The 24056-nt window shown below is 37.3% G+C and overlaps 1 protein-coding gene across 5 annotated transcripts in view; it reads right to left on the reverse strand.

Annotated features, from left to right (window-relative positions):
• The window catches only part of VMP1 (vacuole membrane protein 1), a 136253-nt gene that overhangs the window by 15546 nt on the left and 96651 nt on the right, over nt 1-24056 (reverse strand). For all 5 annotated transcript variants that reach the window (XM_082705938.1, XM_082705935.1, XM_082705937.1 and 2 more), the window contains 3 exons: nt 16178-16258; nt 12664-12780; nt 5139-5200 (listed from right to left, as the gene is read on the reverse strand). In XM_082705938.1, the coding sequence (XP_082562064.1) occupies nt 5139-5200; nt 12664-12780; nt 16178-16258 (260 nt within the window). The remainder of the gene's footprint in view (nt 1-5138; nt 5201-12663; nt 12781-16177; nt 16259-24056) is intronic.

The following is a 24056-nucleotide window of genomic DNA, read 5'->3' on the forward strand; positions in this document are numbered from 1 at the left end:
GTGAGTCTATTTATTAATTATCATTTGAACACTTATATTTATTAATTTATTTATTTTTAAGATTTTTATCTATTTATTTGACAGAGATCACAAGTAGACAGAGAGGAAGGCGTGGGTGGGGGGAAGCAGGCTCCCTGTGGAGCAGAGAGCCCGATGCGGGGCTCAATCCCAGGACCCTGGGATCATGACCTGAGCCAAAGGCGGAGGCTTAACCCACTGAGCCACCCAGGCGCCCCTGAACACTTGTATTTAAAAGCATTTCCTACTTCAAAATACAGAAAAACAAATCATGTCAAGCTCAACTGGAGAATATGATTAAAAGATAATGTTTTTCCTGACAAATATGAAAAATATACCCACTGGTGTTTGCTAATAAAGAATTATTATCATCTGCTAAATCTGATTATTTATACTGTTTAATACACTGTCTCATCAAAAGAAATTGATGAGGTAATCCCTGTAAATAGCACTGGGGAAAAGATGAGGATTATCAGGACATTCCATTATCAATCTCCTAAAAACTATTTAAAAAATAAGACACCACCCATCTAATTCAATAAAAATTAGATTCTAGCAGGTCTTGAATATCTCAGAATGACTTTATGCAAAACCATCTTTAAGAAGGAAGAATCAGAAGCCCCTGGGTAGGCTCAGTTGGTTGAGTGCCTTTGGCTCAGGTCATGATCCCAGGGTCCTGGGATTGAGCCCTACATCTGGCTCCCTGCTCAGTGGGGAGTCTGCTTCTCCCTCTGCCCCTATTCTCACCCATGCTCGCTCTCTCTCAAAAAATATAATCTTAAAAAAAAGAAGGAAGAATCACTGGGGCACCTTGCCGGTTTAGTTGGGGGAGCATACAACTCTTGATCTTGGGGTTATGAGTTTAAGTCCCATGTTGGGTATAGAGATTACTTAAAAATAAAATCTTAAAAAAAAAAAAAAAAAGAATGAATCACTGGATTTTTTTGAAACAGTGTGCTAGATGAGATAACAAAGGGAAGAGACTCCTGTTTTTGAAAACTGTTAAGAAATTCTAACCTTAAAATGTTGGCCTAAGATTATAAAAACTCTTTTATTTCTATCTACTGTAGATAAGTAATGTAACTTTTCAGAAACTCCAAAGGCTGGGGAAACAGAAGATTCTGGGCTGTGAAATGATATGCTAATTTTTATTAGCCAGAGCTTTATTTGGATATCATGTATTCATTATATTCACTAGATACTTACCAAGCACCTGTTAGATGTCAATCAAGAAGCCAGGTGCTACAGAGACAATAGTGAACAAAACTAGGCATGGCCTAAACTATTATGATATGTAAAAATCTTAGCCAGAAAGAAGCTAACAGGTTAGGGAAAGTAGTTAGCAGAAAGATAATAATCATATACGCTCAAATATAAATGTAAAACACAACTGTCAGTGCATGCAATACATGCTGTTGTGAACAAACGTCCCTATTTTCTAGGGAAAAGAGGATATCTGATTTAGTCAGGGAAGGCATTTTGTTTTTTTTGTTTGTTTGTTTGTTTGTTTTGTTTTAAAGATTTTATTTATTTATTTGACAGACAGAGATCACAAGCAGGCAGAGAGGCAGGCAGAGAGAGGGGAGGAAGCAGGCTCCCCGCCGAGCAAAGAGCCCAGTGCGGGACTCGATCCCAAGACCCTGAGATCATGACCTGAGCAGAAGGCAGAGGCTCTAACCCACTGAGCCATCCAGGCATCCTGGGAAGGCATTTTGTTAACGTAATAGTTGAAATCTAAAGAATGTTATCTGGGGTCGCCTGGGTAGCTCAGCTGGTTAAGTGTCCAACTCTTAATCTCAGATCAGGGCTTGAACTCATGACCCTTGATTTCAGGGTCATGAGTTTAAGCCCTGCATTGGGCTCCATGCTGGGCATGGAACCTACTTAGAATGAATGAATGAATGACATTATTTAGGTCAATGGTTCTGACTAAGGTCGGTGGTGGTAGTGAAGGTATATGTGCATTAGGACATTTGGTAATATCTGCAGACATTTCTGATTATCATGGCTGGGAGATACTACTAGTATCTAGTGAGTAAGAGGACAGGTTGCAGTTAAATATCTTACAATGCACAGGACAGTCCCCATAACAAAGAATTAGTTGACCTAAAAATGTCAAAAGTACAACGGTAAAGAAACCCTGAACTGGAGTGCTTGAGTGGCTCAGTTGGTTAAGCATCTGCCTTTGGCTCAGGTCATAATTTCAGGGTCCTGGGCAGCAGGGAGTCTGCTTCTTCTTCTCCCTCTACCCCTCCCCCTGCTCATGCTCTTTCTCAAATAAATAAAATCTTAGAAAGAAAGAAAGAAAGAAAGGAAGGAAGGAAGGAAGGAAGGAAGGAAGGAAGGAAGGAAGGAAGAAAGAAAGAAAGAAAGAAAAGAAACCCTGCACTAGGCAAAGGAAAAACCACAAGCAAGTAAAGACCACTGATGGGAGACTCAAGAAAGGGAAATTATAGGGGATACATCATGCAAGGCTCTCTAGACCATGTTCAGGAGTTTTAGCTTTATCTAAGAAGGAAAAAACAATTTAAGGGTTTCAAGAAGATGAGGAGCTCGGGGGTAAGGACAGTGGTGATGAAATGCTCACATTAATACTTTTAAACGTTACTAACTGCAGTATGGAGAACAGATGGGAAAGGAACGTAACTTGATGTGGGTAGAAATGATAGGTAGTTGACTAATTTAACTTTTTAGAAATTCTAAAGGATAGTGACACAGAAGGTAGTAGTGGTGAATATGTATAAATTGCTGAAAAACTTACCCCTCCCCTTTTCTAAGATTAATTACTTTAATTTACAAAGAAGAGAGAGAGAGAGAGAGAGAGAGAGAGAGAGAGAGAAAACGCCCACATGCAAGCATGCAGGCAATTGGGGGGGAAAGGCGCAGACGGAGAGAATCTTCAAGCAGACTCCCCGCTGAGCATGGAGTCCACTGAGAAGCTCCACCGCATGACCCAGGAGATCATGACCTGAACTGAAACCAAGAGTGAGATGCCCAACTGACTGAGTCACCAGGATCCCTGAAAAACTTCCTCTTATAAATGTTCAGCATAGCAACAGGAGAGGAGAACGTACAGTGTTACATCCACAGTCACCGCTGTAACTTGTGGGTTTGTACAGTGGTCTGCTCTAGGTCCTTCGGAATTCTAGAGATGGAATAATAACTCTAAAAACAGATGAAATATCTTCTTTGTGTTTAGAAAATAAGGAACAAGAATATTTATTTCTGAATGTGATGTATGTTGACTTGTAAACCAATTTATTTGTAACAATCCAGAGAACAAAAAACTGGAATAATTAAATTCTAATGGACAAGCTATAATCCACATTTATAATCAGAAGCTTAGGAGGTAATAAAACCAATAATTGGCCCCACTGAGTTTATTCTCAAGAACATGTTTTTCATCAATTATTACTTTAAAACCATAATAGAAAATATCAAATACTATTTTATTATAAAACATGTATAAAAGAGTATAAATATATAATGTATGGTTTAAAGAATAATAAAATTAGGGGAACCTGGGAGGCTCAGCCTGTAGAGCATGTGACTCGATCTCAGGGTTCTGAAATAGAGCCCCACATCAGGCTCCCTGCTTAGTGGAAAGTCTGCTCTCCCTCTCCCTCTGCTGCTCCCCCTGCTTGTGCTCTCTCACTCATGCTCTCTCTCTCTCAAATAAATACACTAAATCTTAAAAAATAATAATAATAAGAGGTGCCTGGGTGGCTCAGTGGGTTAAGCCGCTGCCTTCGGCTTGGGTCATGATCTCAGGGTCCTGGGATCAAGTTCCGCGTGGGGCTCTCTGCTCAGCAGGGAGCCTGCTTCCCCCTCTCTCTCTGCCTGCCTCTCTGCTTACTTGTGATCTCTCTCTGTCAAATAAATAAATAAAATCTTTAAAAAAAAAAATAAAACAACCCAACAGAGTCTTTCTTTACTATTTTATCAAAGTCCACTCCACAAATTTATGACCTTATCATTTGAAGCATACGTTAAAACTGATCTTACTTCTATAAACACAAAAATAAAAGCTATGGAAAGTCTAGCCTTTTAAAATGGCCTGATTTTTCTCTAGTGAAGTAATAGGTTCATAACTGACATATTTTGTAATATTATATACCATCTTATCATTACTTTTTAATGAAATATTAATATTTTATGTAAGATTTGTATTTAAATTAAATGCAACTGTGCATCTGACAACGAATTTTAGCTAAAAATCACAACATTGTACTAAAGCACCATTAAAGATTTTTTTTATTTTTTTAAAATTTGACAGACAGAGATCACAAGCAGGCAGAGAGGCAGGCAGAGAGAGAGGACGGGAAGCAGGCTTCCTGCTGAGCAGAGAGTCCAACGCGGGGCTCGATCCCAGGACCCTGGGATCATGACCTGAGCCGAAGGCAGAGGCTTAACCCAATGAGCACCCAGGCACCCCCTAAGCTTTTAAAATTTTTTATTGTTTTTAAGATTTTACTTATTTATTTGACAAGGAGAGATCACAAGCAGGCAGAGAGGCAGGCAGAGAGGGAGAGAGGAGGAAGCAGGCTTACCGCCGAGCAGCGAGCCCAATCCTAGGACCCTGAGATCATGACCTGAACCGAAGGCAGAGGCTTAACCCACTGAGCACCCAGGCACCCCCAAAGCTTTCAAAATTTTTTAAAATTTTTTATTGTTTTTAAGATTTTATTTATTTATTTGACAAAGAGAGATCACAAGCAGGCAGAGAGGCAGGCAGAGAGGGAGAGAGGAGGAAGCAGGCTCACCGCCGAGCAGAGAGCCCAATCCTAGGATCCTGAGATCATGACCTGAACCGAAGGCAGAGGCTTTAATCCACTGAGCCACCCAGGCACCCCCCAAAGCTTTTTTTAAATCATGAATTATATGACTTTAAAATTAAAATTTAATTAAAAATCTAAAATTAAATAAGGATTATCTGAACTTGACCTTTCCCAGCTATAGGGTAAGAAAGTCTTCAATTTACCTAATAACAGGGCAAAAGATTTTTCCTTCTCAAAAAATAAAAAGGTATTAGAAAAATTCTGTCCCAATAAAATCTTCTATACTTTTTTTTCTATTTGAACAGTGATGACATTAATATTAATCCACAAAGAATTACTCACCCAATGAAAGCCACCATCTGCTCCACTATGTGTTTGCTGAATGTTATTATAACGAAGATTTTCTGTAGAGAAAATACCAGTTAAAATAAGTATTTCTGTTATCAGAAAAAAACCCCACCTCAATATAAATTCATAATTCTGGTAACAGTTTATTAAAAAGGCAAGCTGCTGCCCCAATTACAGTTTTTTAAAATTCTTTAAAAAAAAAATACTAAAAACACCACTTGCCTAAGAAATGCTACCTACTTTGTATTTTAAAGATGTTTTTCCTTAAGCACAGCTCTAGTCTTACAGGATACGTGACCATGTCTGAGGGAAAAATGTGAGTCATGAAACCCAAGGCTGAGTGAACATTCCACATGTATGTGTATCTTAGAATGGAGCACACAAACTAAAGTCATGGGTTCCCATATAGCCCCCACTACTAAAATTAATGCTGATCAGCCTAAGGACATGGGTCTGGACTAAATCTAATCCAGAGGATCCTGAAAAGCCTATACATCCTTTATAGAAAGTTTGTTGAAGTTAACATTAAAGTTCCATTCTTAGATCCTGGGTGATCTTGGACTTTTAGACTTATTGTACAAGCAAAAACATCAACAGGTTATTGAGAATCTTTTTTTTTTTAAGATTTTATTTATTTATTTGATAGAGATCACAAGTAGGCAGAGAGGCAGGCAGAGAGAGAGAGAGGAGGAAGCAGGCTCCCTGCTGAGCAGAGAGCCCGATGTGGGACTCGATCCCAGGACCCTGCTGAGATCATGACCTGAGCCAAAGGCAGCGGCTTAACCCACTGAGCCACCCAGGCACCCGGTTATTGAGAATCTTTATCAGACCTGGATCATTTTCAGTCTGGTGTCACTGAGGTAGTCTCCATTAATTAAAGATGTTGATACCTTACCTTTTTTTTCCTTCCTTTTTTTTTTTTTTTTAAGATTTTATTTATTTATTTGACAGAGAGAAATCACAAGCAGGCAGAGAGGCAGGCAGAGAGAGAGGAGGAAGCAGGAAGCAGGCTCCCTGCTGAGCAGAGCCTGATGCAGGGCTCGATCCCAGGACCCTGGGATTATGACCTGAGCTGAAGGTAGAGCCTTTAACCCACTGAGCCACCCATGCGCCCCGATAACTTACCTTTTAAATAAAGATGCCTTTAGTGCTAAAAGGTAGCAAATATCTTCAACTCAGTTGAAAATGTTCAAAATAATATAAGGCATTCTTACAGATTTTCAGGGGACATGAAATGTAAAGGACACTTCTTCAATGTCCTGAAGAATTTTTGTTTTAAGATTTACTTATTTGAGAGAGAGAGAGAGAATAGGAGTGGGCAGAGGGAGAGGGAGAAACAGACTTCCTGCTCTGAGCAGACAGCTCTATGCAGGACCCAATCCCAAGATCCTGAGACCATGACCAGAGCCAAAGCAGATGCTCAAATGACTAAGCCAGTCAGGCACTCAGCCCTGAATTAATTAATCAATTAATAATCACTTATTTGATTAATTAAGGATAATTAAGAATTAATTAATTTTAAAAAGATTTTATTTTATTTTTTAATTTTTTTAAAAAAGATTTTACTTATTTACTTGACAGAGATCACAAGTAGGCAGAGAGGCAGGCAGTGAGAGGGGGGAAAGCAGGCTCTCTGCCAAGCAGAGAGCCCAATGCGGGACTTGATCCCAGGACCCTGAGATCATGACCTGAGCCGAAGGCAGAGGCTTAACCCACTGCGCCACCCAGGCGCCCGATTTTATTTTATTTGAGAGAGAGCAGAGTGAGAGAGACCATGAGTTTGGGTGAGGGGTAGAAGGAGAAGGACAAGCAGACTCCCCGCTGAGCAGGGAGCCTGACACAGGGCTCAAGATCATGAGCTAAGACAAAAGCAGCTGCTTAACTGACTGACCCACCAAGCTACCCTGTGCCCTTATAAACCTTTTTCTTTTCTTTTTTAAAAAAATATTTTATTTATATATTTGACAGAGAGAGCGAGAGAGCACACACAAGCAAGGGGAGCAGCAGGCAGAGGGAGAAGGAGAAGAAGTTTCCTCATTGAGCAGGGAGCCCAATGTGGGGCTCAATCCCAGGACTTTGGAATCATGACCCGAGTCAAACGCAGAGGCTTAACCCACTGAGCCACCCAGGCGCCCCAATAAGTTTCTTAAAAAAAATGGGGTGCCTGCGTGGTTCAGTGGGTTAACGCCTCTGCCTTCGGCTCAGGTCATGATCTCAGGGTCCTGGGATCGAGCCCCGCATCAGGCTCTCTGCTCAGCGGGGAGCCTGCTTCCTCCTCTCTCTTCGCCTGCCTTTCTGCCTACTTGTGATCTCCGTCAGATAAATAAATAAAACCTTAAAAAAAAGAACTATACATGACATTAGTAGTAAAAATGTATTCTACGAGTTCAGAGAAAGGAAATGTCATATAAGTACGATTAATTAGAGATTCAAGGTAGTATTAAAGTTTAGCTCTAAAGGACTGATAATAACTCTCTTATCAAATATGAGTAATTCTGGGGCGCCTGGGTGGCTCAGTGGGTTAAGCCGTTGCCTTCGGCTCAGGTCATGATCTCAGGGTCCTGGGATCGAGTCCCGCATCGGGCCCTCTGCTCAGCAGGAGCCTGCTTCCTCCTCTCTCTCTCTCTCTCTGCCTGCCTCTCTGCCTACTCATGATCTCTCTCTGTCAAATAAATAAACAAAAATCTTTAAAAAAGAAATATGAGTAATTCTAGATTCTGTCCAAATTCCTGATGATGCCTGCTGACATTTTTGTTATTGTTTGTCAAATAATAACTTGAGCCTATGCAACCAAAAGGGAGGGAAGAGAAATAAATGATAGACTTCTTTTTACTACCCATCATGAATCTCAGGAAAGTAACTAAATTAGACTAAAACATATTATTTCAGATATTAGACTAATAAGGCAATGACATTTTCTTAAGAAATGTCATAGCGTTAACAGAGAGACATTGGCAGCCGGATAGCTGGATCTATGTAAGGAAGTAAGACTAAAAAGAAAAGTTCAGTCTTTTTTGGTGTTTGTTTATGTTTTTTTGTTTTGTTTTGTTTTTAGTTTTATTTATTTATTTTAGAGAGAGAGCTGGGGGAGCAGTAGAAGCAGGACAAGCAGATTCTCTGCTGAGTGTGGAGCCTGAACTGGGGCTCAGCTCCACGACCCTGAGAATATGACCTGGGCCAAGAGTCAATTAAGCCACCCAGGTGTCCCCGTTTATGTATCTATTGATTTTAAAAAGATACTACCTATCTCATGAAAAAAGCAAGCACATGTCAAAAAGAGTTACAAGATGGATGATGATTTCATAACAGTGTTATATAAACGGTGTATAAAGATTATGAAACTGGGGCACCTGGGTGGCTCAGTGGGTTAAAGCCTCTGCCTTCAGCTCGGGTCATGATCTCAGGGTCCTGGGATCGAGCCCTGAATCGGGCTCTCTGCTCCGCAGGGAGCCTGCTTCCTCCTCTCTCTCTCTGCCTGCCTCTCTGTCTACTTGTGATCTCTGTCTGTCAAATAAATAAATAAAATCTTTAAAAAAAAAAAAAAAGATTATGAAACTAAAAAGACAATTATTATAGATCATTTAGGGAGAAAAAGCATTACTATATGGGGGTCCTTGTAGTTTCCATAAAAGCCAGTTATTGGAGCTATAAATCTTTCACTAAGAATTAGAGCTAAGAGTTTTGCCTCTCAGTGATTTCATCACCATGAGTTTTCCCTACCATCATTTCCTAACATTGAAAATAAGCCAATGCCCAGATAATTGCATAATTCCATTGCCTGAAAACAAAACAAGACTTTCTTTTTATATGTAACAGCTTGAAAATTCACTGTGCTGGGCAAGACATAAATGTGCCAGATATTTAAGAACTTATGTCTCATCTCATTCAGGCTAGAGGTCTGAGTGGGGATTCTACCAAATAAACAAAAACACCGATCACCAAACAGCCCACTTAACCATGTGTGCAGAGGAAAGGGTTGAGTAGGGGGGGAAAAAAAGATATGGTTGCAGGGAACTAACAGTGCCAGAATGAACAAAGAAGAAACTATCTATAAAAGAAAGTCCTTCGATGGAACAAAAAATCTTAAATTAATTTATTAAAAATTTACTGGATGAGGCAGGGTGCCTGGGTGTCTCAGTCAGTTGAGCATCTAACTCTTGGTTTTGGCTTGGTTCATGATCTCAGGATTGTGCGATCAAGCACTGTGTGGGGCCCTGCACTCAGCAAGAAGTCTGCTTGAGATTCTCTTCCCTTCTCCCTCTTCCCCAGCTCACACTTGCTCTCTCTTTCAATAAAATAAAATCTTGGGGCGCCTGGGTGGCTCAGTGGGTTAAAGCCTCTGCCTTCTGCTCGGGTCATGATCCTAGGGTCTTGGGATGAAGCCCCGCATCGGGCTCTTTGCTCAGCAGGGAGCCTGCTTCCTCCTCTCTCTCTGCCTGCCTCTCTGCCTACTTGTGATCTTTGTCTGTCAAATAAATAGATAAAATTTAAAAAAAAAAAAAAGATTCTGTTTAAAAAAAAATAAAATCTTAAAAAAAAACAACAACACCCAAATTTACTGAGTGGGGCACCTTGGTTGGCTCAGCTGGAAGAGTGTGTGACTCTTGATCTCAGGGCTCTGAGTTTGAGACCCATGTTGAATGTACAGATCACTTAAATTTACTGAATGTCTACTACATGCCAGATGATATTCTAGGCACTAGAATACTCAGTGAGTCAAAGACTCAATTCTCCACCTTCATGGAGCTTATATTTCTGTGTATGTGTCTGTGGTGGAAAGATAAAGAGGTAATAAACAATATACATGGTATGTAAGTTTACATAGGATTATGTAAAATATTGAGTATAAATGTACTGAGTTTGGAAATCCCAATCTAACATTATTAGGTGGGCTAATTTGAAATTTTTAGGGGAAGTTTAACAAATAGCAAGATATGAATAAAAACAGTATTTTTGGCTGTTTACTTTAGGCTGAAAAAAAAGGGGAAAAGAACCAGAAGATGGGTTTACTATTAGATGACAGAAAAATCTGTGTGTGGTTTCCTTCTGATTACTTCAGAAATAGTTAAAACATTTATATTATGCACTACGATTGCCTACCCAAAGAATGAGAAATGTTTGTCACCCTGAGCTACATCTGGATGTACATCAAGTGACATGCCTTTAGAAACTATGTCTCCATGGTAAAATGGAACACAGAAAACATATCCCATGGTCTCAGTTTAGTGAAGGAATGCAGATTCTCTGCTTTCAGAAACAGAAAGATTTTGGCTTTCTTTTTTTTTGTTCCACACAGATACAGAGTATAGCTTTGAATTTATAGAGTTTGGTTTCAATTCCAGGGCTTTAGCCATGTATTTTATCTTCTCTAACACTCAATTCCCATACATATGTAATATGAATAATAACTATCTCATGGGATTGTTCTGAGATGACCAATGCACACTGCCTGGCACAGGTGCTGATAAATAGCAGGCTTTAAACAGTTCTGTTTCCTTAATCACATAAATAATTTATAGTTTAAGAAGGCAATGCAAAAAAAAGGAAAAAACACTGAACTTGAAGCCAGAAGACATAGGTTCAAATTCCAACTGTTACTTACTTTACTTATTAACCTCATAAGTGTGACAATTATAAAACAGAGTAGTTGTTTTTCTATCCGAGGATTATAATAAAATCAACACACAAACACTAAGTGCTTTAAAATGTGAAGTACCATATAAAAAACTTAAACATTATCATAACTTGAGGGGTGCCTGGGTGGCTCACTGGGTTAAAGCCTCTGCCTTCAGCTCAGGTCATGATCTCAGGGTCCTGGGATCGAGCCCTGCCTCCAGCTCTCTGCTCAGCGGGGAGCCTGCTTCCTCCTCTCTCTCTGCTTGCCTCTCTGCCTACTTGTGGTCTCTGTCTGTCAAATAAATAAATAAATAAAATCTTAAAAAAAAAAAAAAAAAACCAACCCTCTATCTTTAAAAAATATTATAACTTGAAAAAAACTGAGAATGTTTAAAAATATACTATTTTTAATATTCTGTAATGAAAAATCTGATAAGTTGCATGACCTATCACTATAGAATACTCCTAGCATAATAAATTTTACTAAATCCATACAGAAAGTTACTACACAAAGCTGGGTACATAAAGCTTATGGATTCTCAGAGAAGTTGCTATTATAAACAGAATTAAAATAATCTGTTCTAGTTTCTTAGGTATTAATACTTTCAAGGGAAAATTTTTTATTTTAAAAAAACAAAATGTTAGCTGCCTTCTTCCCCAGAAAGAACTGAAAAGATCAAAGAAAAAAATTATTCTCTGTTATACTGCAAAATAATCTACTACTCCCATAGGGTTTTATTATTTTAAAAATTCTAATATGGTCTTATAATGTTTACCAAAGTAAACAGCATTTCGACATTAAAAAACTAATTTCATTGAACAATATACTTAGTATAAGTGAGAGAAAATATATTCCTTGAAGGAGTAATGCCCTTGGAATACTGAGTGATTACCATGGCAGGGGAGCAGAGGATGGGCTCACTAAACTTATCCCAAATGCCAAAACATAACATTAGAAACTGGGCATGTAAAAGCAGCTCAAGTTTTCTTGTCTCATTCTTCCCTAAGAACTACAGGTAGAGAGGTGTTAAGAAGAAACCTGGGACAAAAGGGTTTTTAATTTTGAAGAAATCATTCCAGGGCAGATATTACTCACTGCTCTTGCCTTTCATTTGGTGTATGCCTCTGTGCTGCAAACCTCACTGGTTAAGAAATTCTATTCAGGTTAATTTTGTTTTCTTCTAGTGAGATTTACCCTTTTAAAAGGAAACAATTCATATCACAGTCCTAGAATCACCTATTCATTTCCCTTCATTCTCTCTCCTCTATTCATATATATACATACCTCTATCCTAGGGCTTTTGTTAAGACTGGCTTTGAACAATAGCAGATTCTCACTTCTCTAACCACAACCCACAGCTCTTCACCTCTTCAGAGACCCTTTTCTTCCCCATTCTCTCCCACACTAACATCTGGCTGGTTTTCTGTAAAGAACATTAATGCCTTGAGAGGAAGTATTATTGGGGGGGGGGGGTATGAAAGAAAAGTAGAATTAGTGAAAGGCCATTTTCTCTCAGCTCATGGTCAGTAAAAATGTGAAAATTTTAGACTATGTATGTGAAAATGACATGCATTTTCCTATACAGGAACACTATTTTTGGTTGGTAATAGTCTTGGAGGAACAGTTTCACAAGGCAAAAAGTGAAATAAAGAAAGACAGAAAAGGAGGGAGGAAAAAGAAGGAAAGAGAGGAAATAAGAAAAGTCTTAAAGGGTCACAGGAAAAATTTGTACCAAATTCACTAACTTCCAAATGATATGGTTAAATACCACAGTAAGTTACCAACCAAAAGAAGCAAAACCAAAATATTAACAATTCATACTGGAATGAGCAAAGAAATTAAGTTTTAGTGCCTTTTAATGGGCTCATTATCATTAGGCAGTGAATCAAAGGGTATAATTACCTGGATATGCATCTTAATTATTGCTTTTCCAATCAGAGTTGCACCAAAGAAAGTCCAAAAAGGTACAAGAAAGTGTCCACATGTTATTCCAGCCAGATCAAATAGAGGATTTGGAATCTAAGAAAAAAAGTTAAAATATATAATCCAAGGAACAGATTCATCTTGTGATTTACAGGTATGGGGAATCATGCTTTAAGCCTTGCTTTCACTGCAAAGACAGGTATAGGTTCCCTCATCACTAGGCTGTTCAGAAGGTTAGGCAAGTATTCTAACGTTTCTGTAAGTTGGGTCTCATATTCATTTCAGGCTGCTGTTCAAAGCAAACCAGCTGTCCTTTTGCTTTTATTATTTATAGCTAACACCCCATATATTTTTTTCTTTTAATCACATTAGAATTGGATAAAACCAATGGACCTGCAGGAATTTAATACCTTTCAGCACACTGCCATTTGGTAGCTCTGTCTAAGGTGAGGTATAAATGAAGAAAAAGCTTATTTCAGTAGTTACTAGGGCTCTAAAATCTTCAGCTTGAAATAGAGTATTATCTAGAAAGTACTCACATCTTTACAGCAAACATTCTAATAAAAGTCACAAATACATTTATGTGGAAAGGGGCTTTTATTCCTCAACATAAAAAATTCATAATTTGTATATTGCACATACAAACCTCATCATTTGTGTGACAGCCCAAGGCTGTGGGACTGTGTAATATATTTTAAAAAGAAAATCAAGTGTGGAAATATGAGCACATAGATTCAGATGTTTTGAATACTCAGTCCCAGACAAAGAAACGATTCAAAACAAATACCTTTTCCAAACATTCCCACATTTCAAGAATGCTGAAATACAATTTCATGCAAAAATGCAAAGAAACCACAAGCTGCTTTTGAGCACTTCATCTATTTTTCTCCCATAGAAGCACTCTGTCCTTGTGGCAGTTGGCAAAACCATTCAGAAGCCAATTAATTTGTATAATTTCATTTTTGAAATTTCAAAGAAAAGCCTAGTTGTTTAAAAGATATTTGTCACATATGTTCTTTTAAAAATAAGTCCATGACTAAATTAGAATTCAAATATTCTTTTGTTCATAACACTTGGATTCAATAACTCAGCTGTTTTTCTCATCCAAATTCAAATGTTTTATGCAATTTCATCTGTCTTATAATCATGTTAATAACAATACCATTTGTACAACTTTACATCAATCATTTCTTATATTTTCTCATGTGACCTTCATAACTCCATGGATTATAATTTTAATTGTTTTGCTATATTATCAGGCTCTACCTCATGTTGAAATAGAAATTAATCTAAAGTATACAAGATGTAAAGCAGAGATTAAAAATTAGAATTTGCTAAACATGTTGGACACCTCAGCGTATGCTATATACCCTCAGAAGAGCATATATAATCAGTGAATTTATTGTTTCATGTGCACGTTATTAATTCTTGTTTTTCAACTCCTGGCTAAATACACAGAAAGGAAGACTGGGATTAAATGAACTAAGTAGCTTTGAAACTTTCCCTCAACTAGAAGTTTTATTTATCTTAGTTCAAATTTTAACAAAATAATTAATAAACTTAAATGAACTATATATGCTTTCAACACTTTAAGTATCAAAAATTTTCTAGAAAAAAGTTCCTAGAAGGCCAAACTGATCTATCAATTGGACTATTCCTAGTCAAATATAAAGAAGGCTGACTAGTATAGAAAGTGGATTTTCAGAAGTGAGGACACATGGATAGACGAGTACCAAAGAAGACATACTATTTTGTTTTAATAAACTGAAGGTACTGTGTGTTTTCCCCACAAATAATGAAAGCTAATTTTTCTTGAATGCTTTGACTTGTTCAGTACTTTTCTAAAATTTCTACATTGTCAACTTATTTAATCTCAAATAATGCTATATGGTACCACTACACTCACTTTATAGAAAAGTGAGACAGACAGGTTTGACAGTTTATTCAGGATAGCAGGATTTCAACAGCAGAGCAGGATTTCAACTCAGGCAATACGGCTGTCATGCTTGTTCACTTAACCTCTAACGTAAGGACATTATTATCCATTAGGCCTCACAGCTTAATCCCATTCTGTTGACTTCCACGGCACTTTCTACTTATCCTTGTATTTCAATGGTCTTCCTCACTGGACTTCAGCATCCTTGAGAAAAGGGAATATCTTTCATTTCTTTATTCCTAACACTCAGTGACTGAATCAAAGCTAATGAATAACAATAAAAAATGAAGGAACATTTTATGTTCTAAGCACCCTGTTAGTTCACATACGTTTTCTTAAATCCTCACATCAGCCTTTACAATGAGTGTCTTATTGCCCCATCTTAAAAATTAGAAAATCAGGGTTCAAAGAGAGTAACCTGACTAGGTTATGTAGTTAATAAGAGGCAAAACTGGTATAGAAATGCCAAAACCAATTCTACAATAAACTTAACTTATAAATTGCTCAAATAGTTGAGGTCAGTATTATGATAAAATATTAAACATTAAAAAGAAAACTTAGAATACAAAAATTTCTAAATTGCCAGGGTCAAAGGCACATGTATATTTTACAGTATATCTAAAATGTTCACATCCATTAGAAATTTTGGCACCAATTGTCTTCTTTTCTGGTCATTTGCTTTGCTAAGACAGGAGTACTCAAAGATCTATTCATATTCTAGTACATAATGGATAAAGGAGTTGTGTGTCAGTAGACAATAATTTTGTGCATTATACTTACAGTTGCAGTTTTCATCATATCAACTAGATGCACCTAGTTATACTGGAGAAATCCACCACTGAAGTGCCAAAAATTGTGCACAGGCTACCAAAGAAAACTCTGTTCAAAATGTTCCATTTCAAATATAACTGTTTCTATTATGTTAGAAAAGGACCAGGATAAAAACCAACTCATCAATAAATGTCAGTTTTACAAATCTGCAATTTGAGATATTAACTACATTTTTGACGTAAGTGGCTTCTTAGTTCACTGTAGCCAAAGATGCACTTAACTTTGCCCGAGAGGTTTTGATTACTTTGATAATTGTAAATATCCCTTGAGACAGGTTTTTCATATGAATTCTTCCTTATAATTAATGCTTGAAACTCTGGAAAAAGCCTACCTATCTATAACTCTGGAAGGAATGAAGTCATTTTATTTGGTTAAATGCACATCATTTTATAAGTTCTTCATGGAAAGGATGAATTTTATCTTTCTTTTTAAAAATCTTTTTTATTCTTACTGAAACAAGCTATTTCGGTCCAAAGTCATCAATGGCAAGATGAAATGTTTAAAAAGTCAGTAAACAAGGTATGAAACTATCCAACAGAAACAGCTCATTTGATGAGTAAGATGAATAATTAATAAAATTACATACTCATTAAAAGTGATAACATTTTTGTTCACTCAAGTGTCTTATCTTTATTTTTCTAAGTGTGCTATCTTTAAAAACAAATTGGATCAAAATATAAATCTACCATTTATTAGCATTTCTCACTTTTAATACAATTCACTTACTGAAGCACAGGCCAAAATTCCAAAAAATCCAACTTTCTGTACTAGGTTTTGAACTGCCAGTTTAGCCCGGGAAGCAAAGTCCTGTATAAAAGGAGGATAATCAAAACATTAATGAAAAGTATAAGAAAGAATGAAAGATGGCTCTTTATAGAATTTATAATATTAAGTATCTCACAACCTGATTCACTTATTCATTGTTTTTGATGAATGATTAAAAAAAAATCACAAAAGGTTGCACTAAAAAATATGCAAATATAATCTTTTTTTTTTTTTTAAGATTTTATTTATTTATTTGACAGAGAGAGAGAGAGATGGCAAGAGAGGGGACACAAGCACAGGGAGTGGGAGTGAGAGAAGCAGACTTCCTACAGAGTAGGGAGCCCAATGCAGGGGCTTGATCCCAGGACTCGGATCATGACCTGAGCTGAAGGCAGATGCTTAACAACTGAGCTTCCCAGGCACCCCACAAATAAAATCTTGATAAAAATATTATATCCTAAAGATAAACTTTCACCACAATTCAAGAATAAGCCAAAACATTGTTAATTTTTCGTATTATCTCTGCATTATCTAAGGATGAACAAAATGTTATAAAGGAACTATGAACCAACACATTTTTTTTTTTTTTAAAGTAGGCTTCACAGGGGCGCCTGGGTGGCTCAGTGGTTAAGCCGCTGCCTTCGGCTCAGGTCATGATCTCAGGGTCCTGGGATCGAGTCCCGCATCGGGCTCTCTGCTCAGCAGGGAGCCTGCTTCCTCCTCTCTCTCTGCCTGCCTCTCTGCCTACTTGTGATTTCTCTCTGTCAAATAAATAAATAAAATCTTTAAAAAAAAAAAAAAAAAAAAAAAAAAAAAAAAAAGTAGGCTTCACACCCAGGATGGAGCCTAGTGTGGGGCTTGAATTCACAACCCTGAGATCAAGACTTGAGCAGAGCTCAAGAGTCAGACACTCAACAGACCAAGCCACGCAGACGCCCCGAACCAATTCATTCTTTTGGAAATACTGACCTACCACATTTGTCTCTTCTTCTTTCCTTCTACTACTTGCCAGACTTACTCCCTGATTAACAACAGGGTAGAAAATCATAGAATTTTTCAAGACAGTCAACAAAGACACCTCTGCTGATCACCAGTCAGAAAATGAAAAAAATAGTTCCGTGGCAATAACTGAATAAGCATTTATTACCCCCCAAAGCAAAATGACATGTTACATTTCACAGCTTGTGCTAGTGTCATGAAATATTTTCAGAAACATTTTACTCAAGCCTTTCAATAATCCTGCATTATAACAGAGCAGATCCTTTAGACTCAAATCAGTGAGTCTATGTCTATCTTACTATGCTATCTTCCATGCTGAAACAGGCATTTGGCAGGCTAGCATATTTTCATGATTTCCTTTTTCCTGCATGTTGATGCAACAAATAAACCTCCCCCCTTAAAAGTGCCACTCTGGGGATGCCTGGCTGGCTCAGTTGATAGAGCATGGGACTCTGGACTTCAAGGAGGTGAGTTTAAGCCCCATGTTGGGTATTGAGCTTACTAAAAACAAACATAACAAAACAAAACACAAACTCCCTCCAACTTACTTGGTTGGTGAGAAAAGTGGTAAGGATGGTGAGAAAATTGAAGGAATTAAACCAATAAGTATATTTTAAAAGATCTTAACAGTTAAGATAACTGTTAAGATAAACACTTTCAAGTTCAAATATATCAGCTTTCAAAGTCAATCATTAACTAAATTTTATAATGCAGTTTTGTAATTTAACAATTTATTTCCAAAGAGAGAATTTTTCTTTTTATGATGTCTTCCTTTTTCAGTAAGTCAACTATATCAGATTTATATATACATAATTTTAACGTAAGCTCTACTCTGAATGTGGGCTTGAACTCACAACTTTGAGATCAAGAGTCACATGCTCTACCAACTGAGACAGCCAGGTGCCCCCAATATTTAATATTTTTAAACAAACTGAACTACTGCAGCAGAGAGAAATTTCTATTTTTATTCAGATTTTTAAAAAAAGATTTTATTTATTCATCTAACAGAGAAAAATACAGCAAGAGAGGGAGCACAAGCAGGGGGAGTGAGAGAGAAAGAGAAGCAGGCTTCCTGCTGAGCAGGGAGCCCAAAGGAGGACTCAATCCCAAGACCCTGAGATCATGATCTGAGCTGAAGGCATAGGTTTACCCCACTGAGCTACCCAGGTGCCCATATTGGTTTCTGGAGAAGAATTCAGTGATTCATCACTTACATACAACACCCAGGGCTCATCACAACAAGTGCCCTCCTCCTTAATACTCATCACCCATCTAGCCCACCCCCACCCACCTCCCCACCTTGAACCCTCAGTTTTTTCTCTATTGTTAAGTCTCCTATGGTTTCTTTCCCTCTCTCTCTCCTTTTTTTTTTTTTTAAAGGATTTTATTTATTTATTAGAGAGGGACATAGCAAGAGAGCGAACACAAGCAGGGCAAGTGGGAGAGGAAGAAGCAGGCTTCAGGCTGAGCAGGGAGCCAGATGCAGGGCTCAATCCCAGGACACTGGGATCATGACCTGAGCTGAAGGCAGGTGCTTAACCAACTGAGCCAGCCAGGTGGCCTCCCTCTCTCCTTTTTTTCTTTTCCCCCTTCCCATATGTTCATCTGTTTTCTTTTTTCAGTTCAACATATGAATGAGATCATATGCTATTTGTCTTTCTCTGACTGACTTATTTCATTTGGCATAATACACTCTAGCTCCACCCAAGTTATTGCAAATGACAAGATTTCTTTTCTTTTTTTTTTTTTTTTTGATGGCTGAGTAATATTCCGTGTATGTGTGTGCACACACACACTACATCTTTATCCATTTATCAGTTGATGGCCATTTGGGATCTCTCCATGGTATGGCTATTGTTGATAATGCTGCTATAAACATTGTGGTGCATATACCCCTTCAAATATGTATTTTTGTATCCTTTGGGTAAATACCTAGTAGGGCAATTGCAGGGGTGCAGGGCAGATCTATTTTTAACTTTCTGAGGAATCTCCATACTGTTTTCTCAAGTGGCTGCACCAGTTTGCCTGCTCACAAATAGTGCAAGAGGGTTCCCCTTTCTCTGCATCATTGCCAACACTTGTTTCTTCTAATCTTATTGATTTAAAAACTGTTTAATATATAATGACACCAATTTTCCTATATAACTTGTTTTAAAACAAATTATATTTCCATTCATTTTTAATAATTTATACAATCAATTCCCCAAGTCATTAAACTGTAATTCACTAGAAGCACTAAATAAAAATTGGTAAGCCATAATGAAGATATATTTTGAGTTTTAAAAATATCAAACGGGGTGCCTGGGTGGCTCATGGGTTAAGCCTCTGCCTTCAGCTCGGGTCAGGATCTCAGGGTCCTGGGATCAAGTCCTGCATTGGGCTCTCTGCTCCACAGGGAGCCTGCTTCCTCCTCTCTCTCTCTCTGCTTGCCTCTCTGCCTACTTGTGATCTCTCTCTGCCAAATAGATAAATAAAATCTTTAAAAAATATACACATATATATATAAAACAATACTATTAGAATATAAGCAAGTTATGAAATTTAACAATATAGCCCAAGATTTAAAAATATTAATTCAGAAAAATATCTTCCTTTACAACCCTTGGTATCTTCACAGCAAATCCATTTTTATGAGTGGTAAGATGGCACTCAACTGCTAAGAAAAAGTGAAACGGGCACCTCAGCGGCTCAGTCAGTTAAGCATGTGCCTTTGGCTCAGGTCATGGGGTTCTGGGGTCTTAGAATTGAGCCCCATGTCAGGCTCTCTTCTCAATGGGAACCCGCTTCTCCCTTTTCCTCCCTCTCCCTGCTGCTCCCCCCTGCTTGTACTCTCTCTCTTCATCAATACATAAGTGAAATCTTAAAAAAAAAAAAAAAGACAAAGAAAAAGTCTATATAAATTTTATTTTAAAGATAACACACACTTTTTATGTCCCAAGTTGGACAAATGTGGGAATACTTTTCCTTTTTTTTTTTTTTTTTAAGATTTTATTTATTCGAGAAAGAGAGAATGAGAGAGAGCATGAGAGCAGGGAGGGTCAGAGGGAGAAGCAGACTCCCTGTTGATCAGGGAGGCTGATGCAAGATTTGATCCTGGGATCAAATTTGAGCCTGTTAGGTCCCCCAATAATAGGTCCGTGATCAAAGGAGTGAGACTGATACAAAGTGAAAGTCAAGTAAAGCTTTATTTTGCACCAAGCATCGAGAATCAAACTGACCGGCCAGGGACATCTCTTACAAAGAGGCGACCCCTCCCAGCCTCACAGACTAACTTTTATAGAGCAAAGGCCATGTGGTTGGACCTGGCCACACACAGGTGACCAATGAGATTGTAACACACAGAGAAAGCTGCACAGTCATGCTAGGTTACACACAGGTGGCCAACTGAATTACAATTTACCCTAGCAGATACTTGAACTAGCCTACCACCTTGGTCAGAATTGGCGCCCAAAAGGCAGGACCCACACTGCTTGGTAGCTAGGGAGACAGTATGCACGCCCCATGGATTGGATGTCTCCACCTGGCCTGACCCGCCCTTACATTTGGGCTTTGTTACCTGGGACTGGTTTCCCAGACTTGCTTTTAAGTAAGTTCCCTGAGGTGGGGGCAGGGTCAGTTTTAGGCCCTTACAAGCCTAAGGCAGTCACTTAACCAACTGAGCCACCCAGCCACCCCTGGGAACACTTTTCTATCATACCATTTATATAGTTCTCATGTAAAATTACAGCAAAAAAACTATTTTTTTTTTACATAAAATTGTGTAGAAAAGATCAGTGAAGTGTTTTATTTAAAGTTTGGTGTCCTGTTTTATCTTAATTTAATGGTTTTAGAATCTTTTTCTTTCTTTTTTTTTTTTTAAAGGTTTTATTTATTTGTCAGAGAGACATAGAGAGAGTACAAGCAGCAGGGTGGCGGGGGTAGCAGGCAGAACAAGAAGCAGGCTCCTCTGAGCAAGGAGCTGGATGCAGGACCCTGGGATCATGACCTGAGGTGAAGGCAGATGCTTAAAGGACTGAGCCACCCAGGCATTCCTAAAGGCTTTAGAATTTTATATTTATTTAAACCAAGTTACTATGATAGTGCCATCATTTTAAACTGATTTTTCCCATATTATAATGATACATATACACACACACACTTTTTTTTTTAAAAAGTAAGTTCTAGGGGCACCTGGGTGGCTTAATCATTAAACATCTGCCTTTGGCTCAGGTCATGATCCCAAGGTCCTGAGATCCAGCCCTGCACTAGGCTCTCTGCTCAGTGGGGAGCATGCTTCTCTCTCTCCCTCTCCATCTGTCTGCTGCTCCCCCTGCTTGTGCTCTCTTTCTCTCCGTCAAATGAATAAATACAATCTTAAAAAAAAAAAAAAAAAAAAAGTGCTATGCCCATTGTAGGATTGAACTCATGACCCTGACATCAAGTCATATCCTCTACTAACCGAGCCCCATCCAGGCACCCCCACACAAACGCATTTAAATTGGCAAAGAGGTATGACCATACCAACTGTTTTATATAAAGAAAAAATGATTAGGGGTGCCTGTCTGGTTCAGTCGGTAGGGCATGCAACTCTTGATCCTGGGGTTGTAAATTCGAGCCCCATGTTGGGTATAGAGATTACTAAAAAAAAAAAAAAAATTTTTTTCTTAAAAAAAAAAAAAAGAAAGAAAAATAAAGAAAGATTAAGCATTATACAGATGATCTAATATACAAAAAAATGAAAATATTTAAACCTACAGAAGTTCATGGAATCATGTTTTTAAAAATATCTTGAAAGTAAGGAGTCCTTTTAACCCTCTAGGGCAGAATCTCCTTATTCAACAGAAATTAGGTAAGAACAAAGGAAAACAGACTCCTTGCCCTTTCAGATGCCTGGGTGCTCATCATCAATTATTCTTAAGGGTACAGAAAGAATTTTCATTTGAAAGGAAAAAGAGTTACTTTATCTAAGTAAATGAAGTAGAAACCTCTCTTTAACATTTTTTTAAAATTAATTTTTAGCTGTGTGTTTTACAAGGAAAAACAAATTAAGTAGGTTTTTAATGGGAAGTTTTACTTTTTAAAGTCTGAAAGTTGTCTACTGAAAATGGATTTCATAAATCTTATTATGTGTTTAACACACACAGTGACCATGCTACTTTCAGTTCCTGTAATTTATTTTCCAGGACTTAAACAATATTCTCAGAATTAAAACTACATTTATATATTAAACAATCCATAAGCATTTATTTAAATTCAACTAATATGAAGTCTGCACACCTGTTTTAATTATAAGAAACCAGCAATAGCAGAATATGCAGCTTGAGAGAATATTTTCTTGATGTTTCTCCTTGCCGTGTAATGAAAAAAAACTTCAGGGAAGCATGTACCAGTATCTGCATCAAATCTAAAATATTTTATGATAGTAACCCATGTTTAGATTTCATAAACACAACTATATTTTGTTTTTATTTTAACCTTATTTTACTTAAAGCCATATATTCAAAACTTACTGATATGGCTCTTAAGGCTTTATTGAAAACATCATTCTTTTATTGTCTAAAATGTTCGACATGTTAAATACTTTGTTGCTCTATAGTTTTAAAAGTTCTTTTTTTTTTTTTTTTAAGATTTTATTTATTTATTTGACAGACAGAGATTACAAGTAGGCAGAGAGGCAGGCAGAGAGAGAGGGGAAGCAGACTCCTTGCTTAGCAGAGAACCCTATGTGGGACTCGATCCTAGGACCCTGGGTTCATGACCTGAGTTGAAGGCAGAGGCTTAACCCACTGAGCCACCCAGGAGCCCTAAAAGTTCTTTTTTAAAATAACTTCAGTACTTTAAAATTATTTGCATATTGACAGTTCTTATGTTGATTTTAAAGTAACATTGCCTATGTATATGTTTATTTACTTCCGCTTGCTTTTAAAATAGAATTGTATGGTAGGTACATTATTTGACAATAAGCCCAATTTACATGCCCAAACACACACACACACCCTCAAAACCAGCCCAAAACAGTGTCTTTTAACTAAAGTTTAAAAGAATCATTTCAAACATAATTTGCTCTTTTTTTTAGGCCAGGATATAAAATAAAAAAGCAAAAAAAGTACACCAATAGTGCACAACAACATTTTAAAGAAGAAGTTTAACAAATTAATATGTTAGGTATTCAATATTCGAGTTAAATATAAAAGGAAATTAAGATCTCATTTTAATTGTTTTGGTGCATTTGTGGGAACAATGTAGCAAGTTCAGTTTGATTACTTCCTCAATTGTCATTCTTCAGTAAAAAAAAAATCTGTACAACTAAAAACAAATTCCTTTTAATAGTTTCATTTCTCTGGATTCACATTTCACAACATTTACCTATTTCACAATTTAAAGCCTCCAAGTTTTATTCTCCAGTTCTACCTAAATAAGCAACACAAATTTACGATTTGTAAATCGACTTTTTAAAAAATAAAATACAAGTAAAATTATCATCCCCTTTCCCCATTGTGATTATGTATTTAACAAAATCATGTTTCTGAAATTAAGAATGAGAGAAAATAGGAGCATTTACCCAATAACTACAAGACAAATGAGACAAGGTTACAATAAATCCTTCTTATCACTGAGACTTTAAGGATTAATAAAGAAAGAACAGATAAAGCCTTCAAGTACGAATATTCCTGGACTACTTTTACTTCACCTTTCTTTTTCCTAAAAAAAAGTATCTATGATTAAGGGAGAAGAGAAACTCTATGGTTAATTATTAAGTAGCTTGTAAAATACTAATCCTTGAATCTAAAGATACCAGATGGATTTAAGTACATGAAATAGCATTTATCTACAGTACACTTATTTTATTTTAATTTCCATA

This window comes from Mustela nivalis (assembly GCF_964662115.1).
Source record: "Mustela nivalis genome assembly, chromosome: 17".
Lineage (NCBI taxonomy): Eukaryota > Metazoa > Chordata > Mammalia > Carnivora > Mustelidae > Mustela > Mustela nivalis.